This window comes from Agelaius tricolor, unplaced genomic scaffold (genome assembly GCF_023055355.1).
Source record: "Agelaius tricolor isolate 1412-34295 unplaced genomic scaffold, bAgeTri1.0.p SCAF_5, whole genome shotgun sequence".
Lineage (NCBI taxonomy): Eukaryota > Metazoa > Chordata > Aves > Passeriformes > Icteridae > Agelaius > Agelaius tricolor.
Window position 1 is genome coordinate 44,394,243 of NW_027269265.1, and position 23,557 is coordinate 44,417,799.

At 37.0% G+C, this 23,557-nt stretch overlaps 1 protein-coding gene across 8 annotated transcripts in view; it reads right to left on the reverse strand.

Annotated features, from left to right (window-relative positions):
• Positions 1-1,245: 1,245 nt before the first annotated feature.
• Positions 1,246-23,557, reverse strand: part of PPP6R3 (protein phosphatase 6 regulatory subunit 3) — a 50,829-nt gene continuing 28,517 nt past the window's right edge. For 2 of the 8 annotated variants that reach the window (XM_071427626.1, XM_071427627.1), the window contains 15 exons: positions 21,841-21,990; positions 21,290-21,354; positions 18,691-18,806; positions 18,222-18,307; positions 16,933-17,019; positions 15,244-15,341; positions 13,244-13,298; positions 12,447-12,577; positions 11,696-11,814; positions 10,216-10,369; positions 9,036-9,142; positions 7,958-8,108; positions 5,135-5,152; positions 4,688-4,810; positions 1,246-2,717 (listed from right to left, as the gene is read on the reverse strand). In XM_071427626.1, the coding sequence (XP_071283727.1) occupies positions 2,666-2,717; positions 4,688-4,810; positions 5,135-5,152; positions 7,958-8,108; positions 9,036-9,142; positions 10,216-10,369; positions 11,696-11,814; positions 12,447-12,577; positions 13,244-13,298; positions 15,244-15,341; positions 16,933-17,019; positions 18,222-18,307; positions 18,691-18,806; positions 21,290-21,354; positions 21,841-21,990 (1,512 nt within the window). In that variant the 3' untranslated portion in view covers positions 1,246-2,665. Of the gene's footprint in view, positions 2,718-3,505; positions 3,628-4,687; positions 4,811-5,134; positions 5,153-5,578; positions 5,771-7,957; positions 8,109-9,035; positions 9,143-10,215; positions 10,370-10,957; positions 11,082-11,695; positions 11,815-12,446; positions 12,578-13,243; positions 13,299-15,243; positions 15,342-16,932; positions 17,020-18,221; positions 18,308-18,690; positions 18,807-21,289; positions 21,355-21,840; positions 21,991-23,557 lie in introns of those variants that run through there. The other 6 variants (XR_011679288.1, XM_071427629.1, XR_011679289.1 and 3 more) reach the window with 6 other exon arrangements.

Consider the following 23,557-nt stretch of genomic DNA (forward strand, 5'->3'; position numbering starts at 1 on the left):
TTACACTTAAAAATAATGGTTTCACTGGTCAAGAAGGCATGATTCATCCAGTCTGCCAGATGGGAAGAGGCAATGAGCTACTACTGATATTACTGGTCTAGCCACTTTTGAAACATACTCTTGCTTGAGTAAAAATCCTTTTCCAGAGAAATCCTAAGGGGTAAATCCACTGCCCATTGACATCAACCAACATCATTATTCCTCAGTTTCAAGTGACTGAGCCTTTAGCCATTTCAAAAAGCACTGTGGAATGTGGCAGTGGACAAGCCTTTCAAAGCAAGCTTATTTCATCCTAGCTGCTGCTAAAAACACTGTAGGAATTCAAACCTGTACAAAGGTATTAGACTTCAGTCCATGCTGCAAATGCATTAAAATACCTTTTCTTCAAGAAGACTCAAATTCCATTGCATGCAAGTCCAATCTGATTAAACAGGCTGGGTAACAGCCATTCAGGATTCTTGCAGTACATTCAAACCCTTTGTAAGGCTATGTGAGCAGCAGATCAGCAGCAGTGTTGATGAAGGATGGCAGAAGAGGTGTGTTTACACCCTCCCACAGACCCTCCCTCCCCATCCCAAACATACCTACAATGCTTTCAAGTTCTGGATTCCTTGTGCAAGTAATAGAGTGAGTGGATAAAACAGACCCTACACGTCCTCAGAACAGTGGACTGATATGACAGCTTGTGAACAGAAGGACAAGTACAAGACTGCTGAAATGAAGGCAACAGGGCCCAGATGCAATTTCATTTACTGTGTTCTCCAGTTTTCATGGCTACAGAGCTAAATAAATCAACTTTTTAGCAAGGGACAAACAGTTCCACTGGAAAGGACACAAGTTTTTCTCCTTAACAAGCATCAAACTTATGCAAACCAACTGGCTGTTTGCCTGAATTTGGAACTTGTACTTGACTCCAATTCATGTGTCAAAATGAGCAGTTTTGTTTCCAAAGCTGCTTGTTCAGTGACAGATCAAAGTGACAAGAGGACAGCTGCCAACCTTAAAGCTAATGCACAAAATGGTTTTGGTCAAGCTGATCTGAAAGTAATTCTGAACTGATAAAGAAAACTTAGAAACTGACTGGATTCCATCATTTATAAAGTACAAATAAAAGTTTGTTATAGTTACCAATTCCACTTATGATATTGTGGTTTTACCCCTTCATTTTCACACAACTGATCACTTGGCAAAAACTTCTCAGGACAAGTGTACTGAACCTTGCCAAAAATGCAAAAGAGAAAGCAATAAGGGCAGTGACATACATGTGGGTTTTTTATTTCTGTATGCAATGTAATGTTTAGGCACGTTGTTTGGGACGCCTTCTAAAAGAAATCATTGGCCATTGTTTAGAATATCCTTTTGGCTTTAAATACTGGTCAGGAAAACAAATGATGTAAAAAATAAATGAATATGACTATTACAGAAACAAAAATGGTTTTGCGTCTGAAAGTGCAGGAGTATTTTAACCCTTTCACCAGACAATGTGGCAATATACAGTATATTGCTTCTGTTTGTTTGAGAAGGCTGTTGGAATTTTACACTGACATAGAAAATTATAAATTACACAGAATTAGTTTCCATAATCACTATATATATACACAAACCAGCTGTGAAAAAACTGGTTCAGAACATACAAATGAAAGCCTCACACAGATCAGTACAGTGAAATTACCAATTAACATGCTCTGCTGCCAAAATTTGTATTAAAAACACTATTTACTTTTAAAATGCAGGTACTGTAATTACATTAGCAGCATGAGCATTTCTTTTACTTGACTTGTCTAAAAGGATTATGGCGTTTAAATACGCAGATTGTTCTGAAATGTTCCATTGTATAATGCTTGGTATTAAACTAAATCTTGGTGAACTGTTTAAAGGCAGGTGAACCACTTAAACACAACAAGCCATGTGCACTCCAAATATTCTAGTGTTTCACCTGGAAGGTATTGTTTCAAGCAAACTAGACTCAACAGAACATATGGCTTTACAGTAACATCAATTTGTCAACTAAGCTGTTGCAATAAATACTTAAAATCTCTACCAATAGACTTACATTTTTTGATCTGTTTAGAACAATACAGAAAACAATTACCAATTAAAAAACCTGTTGTAAAATGTTGAACACCAAAAAATTCTTATTTAAATCACTTTTGTAAGCTAAACCAACCAAAATAACATTTATAGGGCATTTCAGTTTCAGAAAAAACATGAATTTTCTTTTTCTTTTTTACAAGGTGAAAAATGTAAGAAAACTGCTAAATACTTTGGTCACACTAATCGTCAAATAGTTATGTCTCAAATACATTAGATTTTTGTATTCACTTTTTTATAAAACTATTCTTACAGCCATTTTAACTATAGTAACACTACTGTCATCATTACATGGGTAGCAGGATCTTATTTCACAGGCCCCCTGTTATTTAGAACAATACAATATAAACATACGCAAAAATTATTGGTATTTCTCAATGTGCAATATTTTTACACTTATGAATTTCTGTACAATGTCTTAAAATCTAGAATATAAATGTTGCTGGTCCTGATTCCTTGCGAAATTAGTGCAGCAGTGACTGGCTTCAACAGGGTCTAGATGATATCCTCAAGAAATACTCAAACACCTGGACATCAGTTCTTTCTCTTCAGCCAAGGCCGTAGACATCACATATCATACAGGGCCATTAACAGATGCCTCTCCTAAATGGGTGTGTTGATCAGTCCTAAGAGGCCAAAAAAAGAGATGTAAGCATACAAAAAAGGTCAAAGCAAATTCAAGTAGGTGCAATAAAAACCAAGCCAAACACTAAGAACCCTGGATCCTGTGTGGCAAAACCCATGAAGTGAAGGAAGGAAACATGTGCTAAGAACATGCTCATCCCAATTATCTTCTGCAGTCCAGCATTTCTGAAGTCCTTATTTCCTAATTAGGCATAGCACTCAATTAACTGAGCACACCACTGAAGAATGTGTGGTCTTCATTAACTGATCTAATAAGTGATCTCCGGAGATGTGGTATTCAGAATTACTAATAAGGAGCACATTTCTGATACTTATCCAAATCTTATTCTGAGGCAAAATGTGATACCAGGAGTATTTAAGGTTGCACTGGAAAGCCAGCAGCTAAGACACAACAGGAGAAAACAACAGCATCTTTAAAAATTGCTTTAGTTATTAATCTAATCTACAAAGAGCCTTTCACAAATACTTTGAATGTCAATCCATTAGGATGAAATGTTCATGAAGTATGGAGAAAAATGGAAAGCAAATCTACAAGAGTGAAAATAGTAATAGTATATACATTTCTAGATAAAAGTTTAGTGTAAACATGGGCTCAGTTGCTCTGGACTGGCACAAAGAGATCAAACCAATGCATGAGGACATCAAAAATATGCAAGCAACAGAGGCAAAAAAAATCTCCACTTCCATTCAATGCAAGTCTGTGGAATACAGCTGAAGATTCTCTAAAAGAATGCAAATATTGCTTGAAACTACAGATGAGGAAAGTTACCTGTAACTCCTGTTCTCTGATGGTGGACATCACAGAGAAGCCACTCTGGGGTCCGTGCTCTACATGCACATGACCAGCAGAAGCCCCCTAGCTAAGTCTTTGGCTGCTAAGCTCTAAAAACACTTTTTAAAAAACATATGTAAACATTAGAGAAAAGACAGACAGCACTAGACAAAAGCAAACACTTTTTAGAGAAACTTGGAAGGTAAGAAACAAATGCTGCATGGACAGGAAGTGTGACAGTCTGCACAACCATCACTCACTTATTAACTGTCCAGGAAAAAAGTCTATGACAGAACAGGGCTCCTAGCAGAGATTACTCCTGCTAGCCACCAGCCAGAGACCTACCTAGGGGACTCCTTCCACTAGTCATACATACATGGAGCCCCAAAAGCACCATTAGGCTTATCTTGGTATTAATCCTGTGCTTAGGAGGATCTACTGCAACAGCCACCTTTAGAGAAAGTTCTGAGCTTTGCTGAAGCCAGCAGGATTCAGTGAGAGGAGTTCCTTGAGATTTCACACAACTTAAAGGCTATCTAGCAAACTGCTAGCTCTGAGAACCCTCTGCCTGTTCAGACAAGCATCTTTACTCAAAAGATAACCTAGCACCCAAGGACTTTTTCCCTACAATATAATACCTATCAACATTAAAAAAATATTGTTGTCTTGATAAAGACAGCATCTCTAGGAGATGTGAAAGAGTTTTTGGGTCTCCCACTTTAAGTATACAGGGTTGTTTTTTTCTAATTGGAATCCCCTTCTTGATCAAGTTTGAGATTTATGCAGAGCAGGAAGTTAGAAGAAAGGAGCTAGTTAAACACTGGCTCATAAATAAGTCTTAAAAACAGAATCTAAATTTGTCAAACACATTTACATCTTTTTAATCTATCTAGAGTACAATGAGAACACACAGTAAAGTTCTGCGAATCAATTCACTATTCTAACTTGGTAACATTGTCACAGAACAGAATGGGGATATTTACAACTCCCTGCAAGAAAAATACACCTTTGATGACTCGAGTCTTAGAAACAACTGAAAATCCAACTTGAGAGAATTTAGTAAAATAAAAGCAAACACATTTTTAGACCGAGCTAAATTCAATCTCTTTAAATCAATCCTGTTAGAAAAGCACACAAACTGCTATTTAGAGAATTGAAAGCATCCTTGAATACAGTTACCTCTGTTCTGGACTGCTGTTAGTAGGCTGAAGACCTGAAGGGACCTCTTCTGCAACCTCTGTATTCTCTTCTACTACATATTTACAAGAAGGATCCTGCGAGGTAGTCAATTTTCCTTCCTCACTTAAAAAACAAAACAAAACAAAAGCAAGTTGTTATTTAATGTATTTGATGTTTATTTATAGGGAATTTCAGGCAACAGGAGAAAACTGAGACGGGTCCATATTTCACATGCAAATGGATTTTAAGTTATGATTGCAATATGAAGATCAAGCACATGGCTCTAGACTTCACAAACACCTAAGGATGCACTGGTGCTTACATCCATTAAAACTTGACTGGATAAAAGGGCAGGAAACACAGTGATTGCAAATAAGATCAGAAAGGAAAAAAGGAATGTATGTAATGCCTGAAATGATAACAATCACGAGCCTTTACTATACATACCGATAGGATTTCAACACTCTGAAGCCAGAAGAATGCAAAAATGGAAGAAAGTATAAAAGAAATTCAAGATTCCCTCAGAAACCGGCATTAATAAAGTCTGTCCATGAAATATAGCAGCAAAATCATTAACTCATCACTGTCTTACATAATAAACTCCCTAGTAACTCCACAGTGAATACCATGTATGGTTTATGGGGTACAAACACTGCAGCCCAATCTACTTCACAAACTTCCTCTTGTAGACAAAAACAAAGTTCAGTGAAAAAGCTCTACACTCACACTATGTAAGACAGTACCATGTAACCAGGCAGCCTCAAAAGTCATTAGTGAACAAATCTTCTGGTTTGCCTCTAAACCCAAACTTTTCTGCCTCTCTATTCCACACTCTTCCACCTCAATCACACCATTATGAGCAAACTAAAATACAAATTTGAGCATATATACCTGCAAGAGATAGTTATAAAGAAGCTCTGAAGTAGACAAACATCAATCTTATACCTCTGTAGCAACAAATCTATTTATTCAAGAAGTGCCAATCTCCTCTGCTGGTTTTCTTCCTATTCTCACAGTTCTCCTTTCCATGGATCCTTTAAATTTCAATGAATCCTTCTCTTTTCTCCTTCTATCCTGCAGAGCCTGCAAAAATACTGTCTTTTGCATTGCAATCTCTCATCAAGTTTTCCCCATCTAATCTCCCCATCTCAGTTGCCTTGATACTCTTCGCATTCCTTCCAAATAAAATACTTGTCACCATCACCATTGAAAGTGATGTCCTAGGTTTTTTTATTTTTTAAAGAGGCAGTCTCTGCTGGCATTCTTCCTACTTGCTCTCCACTCTGAACTAAGTTCAGAAATCACATTTTTGTCCTTTGCAGCTTTCCACAAATTAACTATGGCGCTTATAAATCCCCTCAATGTTGACTTCAACACCATCAATTTTCTATTGACAGAAGCCTAGATAAAGCTGAAGTCTGGAAGCATCCACTTTGAAAGGCAAACAGGCCAGAGTAGGACTTTCCCTCACTACTCTAACTATCCCTTACTTTAGATACCTTTTCCCAGCAAGCTGGTTTAAAAAAATGCCACTTGAGGATTGACTCACTATGAAGCTGCACATGTCTATCAGAGTAGAACAGTCCTGACATTTAAGGCCTCATCTTTGAGCCCCCTTGTATCTTCCTTTGACATTTCCCTTCCAAATCAAGATCCAAGAAGTTTTCAATATACAATAGGCCAGAGTGCCTGGTAATCTCATCTGGGCTCCGTTTCCCATAAAAGATTGGACCAGATAAACGTTCAAGGTCTCTTCTGACTGGGGCAATTCTATGATATTGCATCCCTTTGCACCTCCAGGTCCTTTTAACTACAGTTCTAGCAGGTAATTCCATGAAGGGAGGCAGGAACTGTCACCAGATGCTGCCTCCTCATGTCAGTTTTTGCACCAGTATCACAAGTCACACAACCTGAAAGTGCATGTGAGCTAAACTAGTTTAAGGAGAAGTTTAAAGACACAATGGATAACTAAACCAAACTTGTGAACATCTAAGAGTGAAGACCATGTAAAAGCATTGTGCAAAAGACAACAAACTGGAGAGCAGACACATCATTTACTACATCAGCAATGCACTATGGATGGCTTCATGTGACATCAATCTGCACGGAGTCCCAACACCTCTCTAAAGTGCTGTGGTTCACTCCTGTATCAGTGCCATTTGATTTAGAAGCACCATGCAGTCACAAATTTCCTCTCCTCTGTGCTGAAAAACCATCAGAAGTTAAGTCACTCAGATAACCAAAAGGATGGAATAAAGAGTGGTGGAAAGCTGCTTGGTTTTCAAGGTCTGTTCATTTTGGATAGTTCAGGAATTATCTCCTACTTCTAATGAAGTAAATTAATTTAAACTATAGGCAGTGCAAAGAGTAACACTGGAAAAGTTTCTTATACTGGAATTGACTCGGGGTTGGCTTTTTTAAGCAATTTCCAAGACATACTGACAATTTCTTTTTAGTATTTAAAGCTAGAATAGAAACAGATACTAGAAAGTTGTTCTAGAAGAACGAGAAGAGGGTTGCATGTCAAAATGCTCTAGCAGTGTGTTCCAATTTGTCAACATCAGGGTGGAGCCAGAATGTGTCAGTTTCAATAAAAGCAAAATTTTGGCATGTCATATTGTTTGTAGCCTCTGTTTCCCTACATAAAGATTAAACAAAAGCACATAATACTAAACAAAAAGCACTTGATCATTAAATCTGAGCTCACAATATCTTAGTAGATGGCATGGAGTAGACAACACTGAAATGTGCTTTATTCTCATAAAAGGATCACAGTGTTGATATAATATTCAATTTGACCATGTTGCAAGACACTTATTCCTGAATCTTTGTATCAGAAGACAGCAAAATTAAGAAGTTGTTCTCCCAGTTATTCTAGAATTCCATGTGCCACCTGTAGTCCAGAGATTTAACACCATTGTGCATACCACCAACAGTGATCTCCCCAAGTGTCTGATGAGCTACACTCAAAAGCAGTGCCTGACTGGCCTTCAACTTCTGCTTCCATCCTCCTGGATGAGAAGAATGGAATTCCAATCCAAATCTAAGAATTCTGTGCAAAATTTTAAAAGCTTAGTTTTGATGTGCAACGTTAGAAGAACTGTACATGAAAAATGCACAATAATGTGCATCAGGGACAAACTGAGTCAGTCTTCTGCTAATAACCTTGCACTGAAACTACGGCTTGATAAGTAAATTATCACTTAAAGTCTCTTTGATGATACAGTGTTCCATCAACATGGTGGGAAGACAATAAACAGGCATTCTTACCTTTTGAAAACAGCAGTTTCAGTTTTAGCATCTACAGTTAGGCTCAGTGTCTCCTTCATGCTGCCATTCATGACTGTCTCGGTTACCTTGTCTGCATTTTCCACATCATCCTCTCCATCTGAGCTGGCCTCCATAGCAACACTTCCTGGGGCTGCAAGTAGAAATAGAAGCAATTTAGCATATGGCTGGTTATGTTTCTATCTCATGTGCAAGCACATAAGCCAATATATCAAGAATGGTATTTTTGCAGCTTTGCATATTGAATTCTTCCTTACAGAGCATGTCACCTTTCTGCAAGTGCAGCAGAGAGAACATGAGTATTACTTACAGAGGGTTTAAGGAAAAGCCACATTCTCTGGCTTTTTTAATTTTGACTGACAGTGGTTACTGCAACAGTTTTGCCTAAACAAGGCCTTAGTAGGATTATGGTGACCAATTATTTTTCTGTACAGTCAAATTCATGACAAGTCTACACAGCACAAATTTGACTTTAAGCTTCTGAGTACTGACAAATCTTTGGGATGTTCAGTGTGTCTGGACTTCTCACCTGCACTTCTTGCTCCCTCTGGTAATAATAGATATAAAAAAAGCTCATCAAAATATTTTTGTCCTTTTACCAGTTCATACATGTAGGACAAACAATTAGGGCATGCACAGTGAAGGTGGCTTTAGAAAGGAATGAGCAGGAAGGAGAAATTTGAACACACTGGCCTATTGCCACACAGATCAAGACTGGAAGCTACCATTCTTTTTGGGCATCAGCTCAGCCAAATGCTGACACAAGTGAGAAGATTCTCTAACAGAACAAACTTACAAACTTTGTTTCTTTGTAATGCTTTTCTGTTCATGATGCGCAAACTTTTTAGCGGGAACAGTAACACCAGCTCTTGTTTTAAATTGGAAACTATTTTAAATAGTTTATAAATTCTTTGAAAAGTCACTTTTAATAACCATCAGAACAGCAGCAGAGCCAGAGAGGAGTCTAAACCTAAAATTTGGAAGTCCATGGAGATTTTTCTTATGTGCAACTCCTATGATCAAGCCATTTGCATTTGGAAATGCAGTGCAGCTTACTTACTCTCTAGCTGTGTTGTATGAGTAGTTGCATTTGCACTCAATGGATCACCTGGATCTGTGTTTGTTTCCATTTCCACAGGAGAATTGCTTCTTAAGGAGTCTTTTGAGCTTCAAATAAAACAAAAAAACTTCAGAAACATTTCTGAGTAGCAAAATGAAGTGTTCTTAAAACAGTATTAGTTCTCTATGAAAGCTGTAAGGCCTAGAACTATACTGAAACTGAATTAAGCAAGTTTGTTCTAAGAGTGCTGGAAAGACATGCTAAATAGAAGTTTAGTAATGCAAAATGCACCAGAACTGAGCTGAGGGTGTTAGATGGTAATCTCATTTTCACTTGATTTTGTTACATTACAACTAGTGGACATGTCCCTGGTAACTGAGGCATACAGGTAATCACCAGCTCCTTGCAGTGTTTCCAAATATTTTTAACTGTTTTGCTAAATGCATTTTTCCAATTTGATAATTCCCTGTTGAAACTGCCAGTGCAGTCATGAACCACTACAAAAGTGATTTCACTACTTAATTTTATATACAGTACAGCTATACAAATTTTTCATTTTTAAGGAACTCAGATGACAAGATTTGGCCACTGAAAAAACGTGTCATCATTTACAGAATGTATCTTCTATCCAGTAATGTGGCAACTTCAAGTCTTCATTTTCTAGGCCCTTAATTTGATTATCAATTTATCTGCCTCAATCATGAAACAACACAATTTTATGTTGGGAAAAAAAATCATACTTTTATATCTGAGCTGTTTTGATGTCCAGACAGAAAGTCATAAGCCAAATGTATAAAAGCAAAGTCTTCCAATATGAGAAGGAATTAGTTCCTGACTGCCAATATTTGGCAACTCAAAATTTACATCTATTTAATTAGGTACATATGCAAGACTTCAGTAGAGTGTAGAGTTCAATCCAGAAAAAGAACAGCATTATCTTGTGTGTTCTCAAAATCATGCAGAACTACCTGACCTATTTATCACAGCTGCATAACAACATGAAATTTAAAAAACCCAAAACACTAGTACCCACCCAACCCGGGAAGGGAGATCACACAGACACATGCTGCTGGAACACACAACACTCTTCAAACACTTTACATACACCAGCAACACAGGCTTGTGCAGAGAGGGACACAGCAAGAAAACCAAACTCACCCTGAATAACTGACATTCTTACCTCAAAGAGGATGTGAAGTCAGAAAAGGAAGCCCAGCCAGTTTCTTTAGCTGGCACAGGTGCTTCAGTACTCCATACAGCAGAGCCAACAGAATCCAGACTGGCACCATGTGCAGTCTCCATGGGTACATCAAAGTTCGCTGACCAGTTAGGTGCTGAAAAACCATCACCAGGGTCATTAGGAACAAATTTCTTTAAAGAACACGAGTGCACAAATGCCTAACACTGACTCCCTCTATGTACATTTCATAAAGAGAAGCAAGATTCATAACTATAGACTTGAAAGCACATGCAGAAAAATCCTGTACATCCTGTTAAAAAATTAATGTATTCCCTAAAAGGAAAATTCTGCTAGTAAGGCAGAATTTTAAGATCAGTAATTCAGAGTACTCTGCTAAAAAAAAAAAGTTTATCTGAAAACAAAACTAATAAAACATATTCAATCACAAGTACAATCCTGCTTTATCCTTTAAATTAACCTCAATATTTGTTACCATTTTTCAAACTAATTTCTATAATAATGAAAACCACAAAAGTTTTTATCCCTTGTTCAATTTCTTCAAATAATTTCTCATGCACTAAGACCACTGCTAAATTTCAGAAAAATTTAAGGCTTTTTACAACTTAAAATATTTATTGATATTGTAAATTTGGGAGCAACTGTGAATAGCATCTAATTTAGGATAGGTCAATTCAAAAAACTTCACCTACCCAAGGGAAACATGTTTTTCATTAACACTTACATACAAAAAAACAGGCTGAAAAGGAAGCTCTGACTAGCAATTAGAAATTCCAACCCAGGCAGATATGGGAGGAGACCCACATGGATCAAAACTTGTTTGACACACAGATGCCAACGACACCAATCTGACAAAAGAAAAGAAAACCCTTAACTTTTCCTTCTAATTTAATTCCTTACAGTCTAGATAAACACAGGGCTTTTACCTACAGACATTGCCAGTTTAACAAAAGCCAGTTTAGTCTGACTTGAATGTGAAAACTTTTCAACCTATTACATCAGTTAAGATTCCACATAAGAGTCTCCTGATGTGTATCTTTCACTCACATTTGAAACCAGAACAATGCAAGTTCACTGATCTTCAGAGGGGAAGTCTTTTAAAAGAACATTGTTAGACAAAAAGCTGGTCTGAAAGGCTTCCAGTAAAAATACCATCTTTTGGGTTTGGATAGTAACATATCAGGTTTTTGTAGGCACTCAATATTAATAACCGTGCATTTAATCCTCCCCTTTCTGACTACTCCTCCTTTTTAACTCTTGAAGAGTAGAAATATGAATTTTAAAGAGTAAGTAATTTAAGACATGTAAGGAATTCAAATTTCTCAATATGTGCATGCCCTGTGGCAAGTGGGAAACACTAAGACAGTTGGAATAAAAGCAGTCAACAAGGAAACTCCTACAAAATCAGGCTGCTAGATCTAACAATTTCCTACAACCCAAAGCACCAGAAAAAACTACATACGTTCACTTAAGTCTACTTCCATTTTGTCCTCTGTATTGGTGTGGGACTCGAACAAGTCTTGTTTAGTTCCATCCTCTTCTTCAGAATCTGTACTTTCTTCACTGTCTGTACTGCCCGAGCTACAAATACAGAGAGAGAGTTTACATTCTGGTTTACTGTAACATCCTGGGCACAATGAAATACTGCAGAGTTGCAGGCTAGACTAAATTACAATTATTTCTGAAAGATTACTTGAGGTATAATTTTTAGCTCTTAGTATTCCCCTCATTCCTCTCTCAAAGAAACAAGGTTTAAGATTTTTCACTTGATCACATGAAGAGGCTTTCAGTAGATATTGAGGGAGGCTTCACAGCCCTGAGTTTTGGGGCCTAGATGCTCCTTCCACTCAATGCATTTTCCTTTGTTCACAGCCATACTGGTACTGTAGTGAGGACAGCAAGGTCTAATAGAGGGGTGGAGCTGGGCTGCCTTGTCCAAAGCAAGGACAGCCAGTTTAAAAGCAGAAGGAAAGAATGAATATACAGCAGGGGAAAAAAACCAAAATCAACAAGTTATGAAAGCCAAAGTGCACCTTCTGCAAATTATGGCTGGAAAACAAATCACTAGCACCACATGCCCACTCATTTCTCCACAGAATGGAAATACCTAGTTATGCTGGACAGTCTGCACTAACAAACAGACTGAACCAGAGGACAGGTGTATTACTGCAGGCTCACTACACTGCTGTCTGACTGAGAAACACCCTTCTCACCTGGAACGCCTCTGGGACTCCGGTGCAAATGCAATATGTTTTTCTTCCCAAATGTCTTCTTCATCAGAGCCACCATCATCAAACTGCTGTATCCGCTCCTTACAGCATGCCTCAAACAAGGCTATATTGCCCTAAATACAGCCAAAGTATAAAATCCATATTACATTAGTAAACATCTTGAAAATGCATGACTATCTTGAAGAGAATCTAAAGCATTTCTCTAAAAGCAGCAGAAAACCAGAATGTCTTAATTTAAAGCTTGTCAAGAAAATATACAGTGCTGCTTGTTTTACTTGGCTAGTAACAAGCTGAGTGGACTAAAGAACACTTAGGAGCTTCCATCATGTTTAAAAATGGGATGTGGGAGTGACCCCAAAGAACTTTCCAGACAACCAGAGCACAAAGTACTCCAGCTTTATTTTCTGTAGTGGGGGGTCATTTTAGCTCAACCAACAAATAATACTGAGGTTCAGAGACTCTTTCCTATCACTACAATCTCACTAAAGATTTAAATAGCTTCTACTCATAAAACACAAGTGCACAATATGCACAAATCAGATCTAAGCCCAATCTTAAACCCAGTTATACAAATTAGAAGCAATTCTGCTTAATACTGATCAGAAAGAACAACAGTGTCTTCCACTTAGCAAATCTCATGATATGAGAATAAAGCAGGGTAATTATTTTCCAGTGATTTCCACATAAAAGGAATAAATATAATCATTGCCAAAACTTTGAGGTCATGCCAAAGCTTAAAAGACAGTAATTTTTCTGATAATACTGGAACACATACTTACACTTTCATTTGTATTGAGGGTAAAGTTGATGTCTGAAACCCGATCAAAAGAAACACTACAAGAAAAAAAGAAATGTACTCAGTAAAACAGGACTTTCTATTGTGACATGAAGACATTTAATTTCTGTTTGGTTTCTTAAATTCAAATAATCCAAAAATAGAAGATAAAAGACAGTCTCCAACACAAAATACTCAAAATTACACACCAAGGAGACCTGGCATTCCTGTGATTTTTTTTTTTAACTGTTAAACATTTTTAACAAGAACACAGAACATTGCCATCTACAGTTAGGTGTATGCAACAAGTCTAAACAAGCATAACTGATATTATATACCCAAATCTCAAATACTGTATAGCTATGCACTGGAGAAAACCTAGACCTAAAGAATGCCTAACTTGACTATGCTCTACCATGATATACTTCAAAATCCTGCAAATATCTGCATCTGCAGTTCTTATATATTTTAACTGAATTCATCCTTCTATCAAAGGATTCTTTCAACAGGAAGGAGTAAAATGAAAAATATTATCAAGTTCTGTTTCCTAACAAAAGAACCCCACAAATATTTTTTTAACCAATCAGTGAAATATTTTCCCAAACATAACACTATATATTAGGCTTGACACATCTTTACGTATCAGAAGAGTTCATATGTTCTTCATCTAGCCATGAGTGCATTCAGCAGAGCACACATGACTCCTCCTCTAATATTCATTGCATTCCCAAGTAAGGAAAAAGAAAAGTGGTCTAAAGGAACCTAAGTTGTGAGTGTGACTGTATTACTGCATGATGCTATGCAGGTACCTTAGAGTGTGATTGATTCTTGCACAGAAGGCATAACTTCAAAGTAACTTCACCTCAACTTAATTCAACTCCTACATCATCAGTGTACCTGTCACAAGTCTTGAGACCTCTTTAACTAAGTAGTCATCTTCTTTCTACCAAGAGAACGGACTTCCAAAGGCACGAACTTAAAGGAATTCCAATTCCTATCCTTCCCAAAATCCACTTACTTCTAACAAAGTTAAGGAGCTTACTTCATCTTACTGTGTTACTTCATCTATCATATCTTAATCTCTAATCTCAGCAGGTTCTGTGGTGTAAAAAAGCAGCAATGTTTCTTGGATGGAAGACACAAGCTTCAGTCAGACATCACTTACTAAACACGTCTTATAGTAGAGCACTGAGATTATTATAAAAACACCCTTCTAAAAACCATCTTGAAGTAATGCTTTTTATTCCTACCTGCATGTTCTGGCATCCCAAATCATGAAATCTTATAAAAACAATAATAAAATTTACCACCTGCAACAACCCCTATTCTCCCCTTTTCCCTTTAATGCATCAATTTACTTACAAAGAAAGATACCAGCTTTTCTGAGGGGTGTTTTCTGTTGTGTGCTGGATTTTGTTTAGTTTGGGGTTTTTTTAACCTGACCAAGACTGTTCTTCTTTCCTCATCTTTCACTAACACTATTTGTAGAAATGAATCTTAACTGCCTTGACCTTATAAACAAAGGTAGATTTACAATGCCCTTCCTTACTCTCCTCTACAGAAAAATACACTCAGAGACATGCTGTTCCTGTCATCCTTTCCAGGAAAACTCACAAGTAGAGCTATTCATCGGGTCATCAGTAGGGGAAAAAACCCACTTTGAGACAGACAGAAAGTGAAAGTGACCCAAACAATGTTAGGTCAATAGACAGCCATAGCTGTCTGTTAAAAACCAGAGTTATAATTCAGTTTTTTGTTCACAAGCACAGTGTTCTCAACACTGGCACAACCAGAAGATTAGAAAAAGAAGAGAAGCTGCTGCTTCCCTCTCTCCAAGGAGGCTTCTATCAATGCACACAGATGGCACAAAAAAGACAGGACTGATTGGCAACTGCTTCACATCAGTAAATGCTTGTACTTATCACCAGGAAAACCACAGCCAAAAACACAGTCAGAAAGAAAGTCACAAGACTATAGCCAAATTCAGTGTAGTGTTATACTCACTTGCCAATGTCATCTTGATCAGCAAACTTCTCATCGTTGAAGCCAAACTGGTCAATAAAATTGGACGTCATTTGTTGCATCTGATAATCAGAAAAGGCCTGGCAACCCCAGGACCAACGACAGTGATATAATGATTCTACTAATACTCTAAAATCTATTTGCCCATTTTGCTTCAAAGAAATAAAAGTCTATCTAAACTAAACATAAAAGGACAGGAAAAAGATTTGTCTTAACCTCTGAATTTTGAAACATAGCACCAACTACAACCCTACTCACATTTACTGATTTGAAAGCCAATCTAACAGCTTTCAGTAAAGAAGTTACATCTGTTAACATTAACCAGCACCTTTCCAAATGCACCCCAAAGAAACAGAGAAACAACACTATATAAAAGAAAAAGCTGTCTTTGCTCAAAATAACATGAAGTTATTAATAGTAAGAACCAGAAAAATGAACTATATATAGATATTAAAGCATAGTTGCATAGTTATTATGCAGGTATCACTAGCAAAATCAGTCTCAGGCACACACACCAGCAGCATCTATTAAATATTAGAAGAATGAAACCACTGAACATTTTACATTTCAGTGCAGTGTCGCTGACACAACTGTGCTGGTTTTTTAAATAAAGATGAGTGTCAACTGCCAGCAGATCAGTATATACACTAAGGTACATGTGGGCATCACCTGTCCCTAACAATAGCTTTTGTCTCTTATTTCCCAGGACTATCATTAAATTATAAATTACTACACATCCTCTAGGGACTTTTAATAATGTTATTTCCATGTGTAAAGTCAGCCAATGCCAAGATATTCTAGGAAATAAAGGTGTCATGTCAACTCTTGGTGTCTTGCCCAGGTAGCTGAGGGGACACAGTATGGTGGTAAAGTCGAACAGTGAATATGGAAAGAAAACAAAAGAACGATCAAAAAACCCCAAGTTTAGATTAAGGCATTATGAAAATTGAAGGAAAAAGAAAATATATATAAAAGGAGGAGGTATACAGCAAGACAAACTTGAAAGAAGCAGCACTGGACCATCTGCATTTCTCCAGATTAACTACCTGGAACTGCTGGGATTGCCTAGGCACAGCAGGTCACTAAGGGGATGCATGAAAAGCACAGAGACATTAGAAGATCTTACTTTCTCACTAAAGCTGCTAAAGATAGCACCCAACTTATCAAGTTTTTGTACAGGTGCACCTTATAGGTACAAAAGCACTTAATCAGATAAAAATGCATCAGATTCTTTAAGATTGAGCCACCACCCACAATTCAAACTTAGACAAGCAATTACTTATTATAAAAACAATAGAAAATGCATAAAACACCAAAGCCAATATTAGATTAGGTAGTTACTACACAGCTGTTAGTGTGATCTGAAAGATTTTGGTTAGTAACCCCAACAAATAATGCATCTAAAGCATCTGATTCCATCTAAGTGATCTATTGGCAATCTTATGCCACAAGGCTCCCACTCTTTCACTACCAGCAAAAGAATTCAAAGAGATGCTTTTGAGTCTGGTAAGACACAGTTGTGTGCATGCACACATGTCTAGGTTTTAATTTAAACTTTCTAGATTTATATTTGCTTGTGAGAGAAAATAAAAGTTCCACTGCTTTTTAAAAAATTACTTAATTTACTTTTACAGAAAGACCAACTTAAGCTGTTAAAAGAATTCAACTCACCTGCTGCAAAGAAGAATCCTGTGAGAACCCAGTTTCTTTAAAGTCTATTTCATCATCACTGGAAGAATGGATGTGGCAGGTAGTAACCTAGATAAATAAATTGGGTCATTGGCAGAGTAGATAATGCACCTGTTTGTTTCAGATAAAAGAAATTGTTTTAATGCTTTGTCTTTCTATCCTGTTGAAAACTGCGGAGTTTGGAGGTAAGTTTTTGATTAAGTTTTACTGTACTTCCAAGTACATCAAGTACCTCCAAGCACATGGTTATGTATCTAAAGAGCCAATTAGTGCCATTTTTCATAAGCCTAAAATTCTTCCTCTTGACATGATCCTTCTTTTGGTCTTGACCAAGACATAGTTTCTACCAAGAGGAAAAATAACATTCATCTGCAAGCCCTACACACTTCTTTGCATTCACAGGCTCAAGAAAAAATGCCTTATGTACATCTTTTAGTCCTGTTCACAAGTTGCACAGTTTCAGATGAATTTCCTATTGCTTCTACTGACACCTGTTAACACCTTGCTCCAGTTAATATTTATGCTGAAACAGCGAATTCAACAATTAATTATAGTCCAAATAACAGAAGACTAGCAGAATTAAAAATGAAGCCACATGCAAAGCACACATTCCTGGAGAAGTCACGTAAAATAAAATTCACAAATTCATCTGATGACATCGGAAACTGCCTCTGCTTATTAAAGTCTCCAAGTGATTGCTCTTAGACTATTTTTAACATGATTACACAAACCTCTGCTACGTGAGTTCAGTGTTTTTCCAAAAGTGTAATCGCTACAACTGCATGCAGAAGAAATGTGGCAGGTGCACAACAGTGAGCAAAGTTACTTAAGCAAGGTCAGTCACACAGGCAGTGGAGTGCAAGTAGCAGTGTTCTGTTAAACTTGTACTGGGTCATTTACATCCTAGAGAAAGCAATCAACACCAGCTCCTGCACTTTTAGTTCATACTCTCAAGCACACTGGAGTTTTCAAGGACATGACCTTGAAGAGGTAAAGAAATCCTCCTCCTTGCAGATTGCCTGGCATTAGCTACACTAGGTAATGAGCCAGTTAGCTATTACAAGCTGATCATCTCCATTATGCCTGCACAAATATTAATGATATGGCTTTAGTTGAAAAGTAAACTAAAGAATTATCAGTTCCATAACTCAGCAACTAGAAGGACTCCTTAAAAGTACACTAGATACTGGAAGACTGATAGTGCTGACGACAAAAAGAAACTGTCCAAGTAAAGCAGCAGTAATTTTCATATCTTACCCATCACTACTTACCAGATCCACTGTATTCCTCTTGTTGGTTTCTCCTAAAGAATTTGTGCAGAATGTTTCCCATCGCTCTCTCACCTCCTCTGGAAGTTCTAGCACAGGAAACAAAACACCAAACCAATTAGAAACTATCAACAATGAAGCATCACTTGATTTTCAAGTATTTTTTTCTGCTCTACCAAAGCAGAACATATACGTCCTCCTAAATCCATAAATGTAACTCCATCTAGCAAACAAGTCCAAATCAAGCAGGTCAGTACCTCTCTGCATCTATTTCAGGGAGCTTTAACACTGTTTGAAATGAAAATACTTAAGCATTTGTTTAAGGATGACTGCTTTAAATGCAATACTTCAGAAGTAATCCAGTTCTTTTCTTATTTACTCCAACAGCTGCCTTCTAATTCAAGTTTGCTTCATATCCTCAGCACTTGATAATGAAAGCCCTGAAGATAAAGTCAGGACCATGAATGAATACCTTTGATGAGCTGCTGGACTAGTGTGCTGTTTGGCCCCTTATCTGTGCTGTGCACAATGCAGTTTGCTATCCTTGTCAGGTGACCCATGTAGCCATGTCTTCTTCCTCCTTCAGCCCTGCAAGAGACCAAGAGTTCATGTGCTGCACTCACAGCAACTCCGATATCGTGTGTTGTAGAACACTGCCAGAGTCAAGATGGTACACAAGACAATAAACTGGGGTTCTTAAGTTAGACTTGCATCCTAAAACCACAGGTTCACAAAAATATTTAAGAATTTAAGGGATCAACTGGTTTGACTTCACTGAGCCAGTTTAGGAGAGTTAACAAGCACATGAAGTACCAAGAAGCATGTACAAGTGTTTGTACTGCTTTTGTGTGTGTGTGTGTGTGTGTGTGTGTGTGTGTGTGTGTGTGTAGAAAGCAAAATGCACACAAAATAATCTAAATGCATTAGCAAAATAGTGACAGAATTAGCAGCTGATTCAGAGTTTTTAGGAAATTCCTGTTGCTGAGAGTATTTTGCAAAACCCAAAACCAGCAAATATACCCTCAGAGCTTTCAGCCTATGATCAAAAGGGGAAAAGCTAATACTAAAGAATACTAAAGCATTCTTAAGTATTTCAGGGCTTCTTGGCATACCCATTTAAGTTAGGGTCATTGCTTTCCTGAAATTTAGGAACAACATTTGCATGCCTACCAAAGCTAAAATTACAAAGCCATTTAAATATTTCACACAGAACTGCTCTGCACAAACAGGAATTACCAGATGTTAGAGTAGTGCTCTGAACACCTACTGCCAGTTGGAACCATTCTAAATCTGAACAAATAGCAATCATAAGAGATCCAGCTTGAACTGATTCTCTAGCATTTGGCAGCAAGCCAACCAAACTTTTGCTGCATCAATTTATGATTTTGTGTTTCAAACAAAAACCAAGAAAGACCCCCTCACCCAGCTAGACAAACCTCCCATGACCAAAATCTTTGTAAAGTGACAGCAGCTCATGAAATACCTTATGTTATGCAAACACAGATCACATGATTTTATTTTCCACTATCATCATCTAACATATGAGGTAACTGAAATTATGTTATGTCTATGCAAGATATCACGAATAAAATACTACAGTGTTTACAGCTTGCTTAGGTAACAAGCACATTCAAAATAAGCAGCACATGATAACAGCAAAGATTATAGTTTCTAATACAGGATATTACACAGAGCACTTTTATTTGACAAACTAGACAGACTTGATATTGCCTAGCCAGAAATTCTGGAATACAACTGTATCTTTTGTGAGCAAATGCTTATTCATCCCAGCAAACCAAACCACTTTTACTATGTCAGAATTTTACCAGCAGAAAGCAGTCACCCTTAAGCTTCTAGAGCTGCTTGAAATACCATTAAGTGACAGAATACAAATGGACTAAAAAAATACCCATTTCCTGAAACAGCTAAGCTAAAAGTACCCTCAAAGCTTTATCTTTTACAGCTGGAGCCACACCTCAGCAAAACTGGATAAAGGATGAATTAATTATAAGCTTGTTTCCAGATAAAATCACTACCTTAGGTTTGAAACACTATTTTCTTCATTAGTATTCTCAAACCTGAGACTAAATATTTAATTAAATCATTTATATGGTAAGCACTGGATCACGAACAGTCTTACCTAAGTAAAAATTAAGTTTTGGGTTGGAATTACAGAGAAAACTTTTCATATTTCTCTCCTATGAGAATCTAATTGCCAGTGAAGTTGGCAATTCTCTATAATCTCAGGAGAATTGATATAAAATGGAAGACACTTAGGAGAGCATGTCTTTTACAGTTAAATTTAGCACATTCCTTTTTCTATTATCCCCCTCTTCACCATCCTTATTTCCAGGTCAGTTACATTAGCTATATATTTACTATCTGATTCACTTCAGATATGAATGTTTTCACGAGTGGAACAGTCTCAACACTCCATCAAACCAGCAGCACTACCCCAGTTAGTCAATTCAATATTTTGACAGGTCAGAACTAACATTTACTGTTCAGTACCTCCAGAGCTAAAATTATTCGGCCTTCATGAGAACATTTTACCACCTCAGGTGACAACTGAGGATTTTTTTTTTCCTGCTACAAAACCAGTTTCTAATATACTATATTAGCTACTTGAAGCTTACATCATTTCAAACACATAATTTTAGAAGGTATTCTATTGCTGAGGAATTCACTTTTACTATTTAGGAGTCTGATGCTTCCCAGATGTGATATGCTTTGATGTGTTCACAAGTAATTCCCAACTGCTTACTGGGGGAAAGTACCTCCTGTCCCCTCAACACTTAGAGTATGTTTATTTTTTTACTCAAACATGGGTAAACTTTAGAGATCATAGTAATATCTTATACATGGCAAGAATGACAACTCTTGTGCTCCCAAATGGCCACAGGAAAAATAATTACAATGCTACCAAAAAGTACAAGAGAAAGGTTTAACTCAAATATTAACATACAAATTATTTTAGACTAGCTAGATCACTTCTGAATTGGTTATATGTTCATTTCACAACTCCAGTCTTATTTAGACAATTGCAGGAAATGAGGAAACTAATTACTCACTGTTTCTTCTCATTCATCTCCCATGCTTCAAGTATTCTTTCTATTAATTGGCACTTAAGGAAGAGCTGTCAAAAAAGCAAAATATGCTTAGTAGCAGTAAAATGTAACACCATGCATTTTACAGTTGATACTGAAGTCTGCAATACTATTAATTTCACATTCAGGATATATACTTTCATTAAAGGGTTGAAACTCCAGCAGTCAGATCACAACCAGAAACCTAAAAGATAAACCCCTATTAATTCTACTCCTCTAAGTGCTGAGTTGTTGTAGTAGCATAAAGCTACTGAAATAGTGATTTTAAGCCTTAAAAATAGGAAGAACTTCAGGGAAAATGAATACTTGCAGCTCTTCACCATGCTCACTTTGGAGCAACAAAACAAAAATCTTCTCTATTGGCAGTTTCAGGTTTAATACCGTGAACTAACATTTTAAATAAAACCAGAAAGACTTTTGTTCATTCTATACATTAAGTAGAAAGGGATGTATTTTATGTAAAATTAACTGCATGAAAACAGGAAAATTCAGGAGACTTGCAAAACACAACTTACATGCTTCAGTAAGAGATTGTCCCCACTGGAATCCTGATCTGTAATTGTGCCATTTTCCGTGTTTTCAAGAGGACTTGCAAGAATCAATGCAATACAGATTTCTACTTGAGTATGCAAAAAGTTATTCCACGTATACTTAAAAAACATGTCCTGAAAAACAAATTCACCAAGGTTTACACAAACCAAGACCTTTTCATTAAAGATAACCAACAGTCTCACCCACCTAATCACTTGAATGTCTACATTGGAAGAAATCTTTTAAGTTTTACACTAAGTATTATTGTACAAGAAAAGGTTTGTGACCCACAAAACCAGTAACTTTTGTGCTTGCCATTTTTTGAATGCAAAGAATACTATACTGGATCAGAACAAGAATGCAACTAACTGGATTTATGGCAGGGGTCACAAGTAATGCACTTTCAGACTATGAAGACAGGGAGAAATAATGCTCCCTACTTACATTCCTTCTGCCAGCTGCAGCCCAGAAGTGTTATTTATGACCTTAGAAGTCCTTGATTTTTTTGAGTTCACTTAACTTCCTAGTACCTACAATACCCTTTTATAAATGTGCCCCTCACTTCAGTGAGATTCCTTATGAAATTGCATCTACCTGTTTCAAACCCATCATCATCCACCACCTCATCTAGAAACAGTTTAAGATTATTAGCAAAGTACAAGACAAATACTAAGGTTGAAATGCAAAAACCAGCATCCATTTAGTCAAGTTCTGGCTCCTCCGCATTTTTTTCTCTTAAACACAAGTAAGATTTTCGTCAAGCCTAGCTATTTTAGGCTACTCACGGCAAAATTCAAATGATTGGTGTCACTGGTAAAATGTAGTGAGTTCTGGAAATATGTGCAGTGATTGGAACAGTATTGAACAATTTTAGTCTCATTCAAAGTGCAGCTAAAGGTCTTCAATCTCTCTTCAGTCCTAATGACATTCACCCATAACTTTTCTTAAGTCAAGTCTGCCCAGTAAAACATGTGCTGTTTCAGCAAACAGCATGAAGCAACTGAGGTTTCCATGGCTACAATAACTTTTTTCCTTCTGTAAAACCTGCAACAGGAAAGTGTGTTCAAACCTCACTGAATACAATTCACAAAATAATCTATTTACAAGAACATGCAAGCATTCATAGTGTGTATGCTCCCTTAGACAATGGATCTAGGAAAAACTGCAGCTACAGTGAAGTCAGCTATTTGTGTAAAAGTTAGTACCTGTCCACAAACCCAATTGTGAAGAAAATTTGAGATGAAAACATTTGAATCACACTGTAATAATCAGTCACAGGAAAAAGGGGTTTTGGACTAAAATCAGGGAAGAGAAGGTATTTACACTTTAGGCTTGCAACTTCCAACTTACAAGTTTACATATTGGTATTCAGTAACTAGCTTAAGTTCTACATTATTTAAGTTATTTTTAAATCAACCAACATCTGGGTGAACTGAAACACAAAACACAAAGAATACATCTGCTATAGTGGAAGTATGAGGTAGGAAGTACTCAAAAGTACATGTTCACATCAGCAAAAAGCAATGAGTTAGGTAACTGAGTTTGGTGTACACCACCTTGCTTTGACGTCTGAAGGAGTACAAGCTACCAAGCAGAACTGTTCCTTTACAGGACTGCTGAGATACCATTTTGTAGGCCATATATTAAGTGACAAAAAGAGGCTTTGAGGGAACAACTTAGGGAAAAAATGAAAATAGCAAT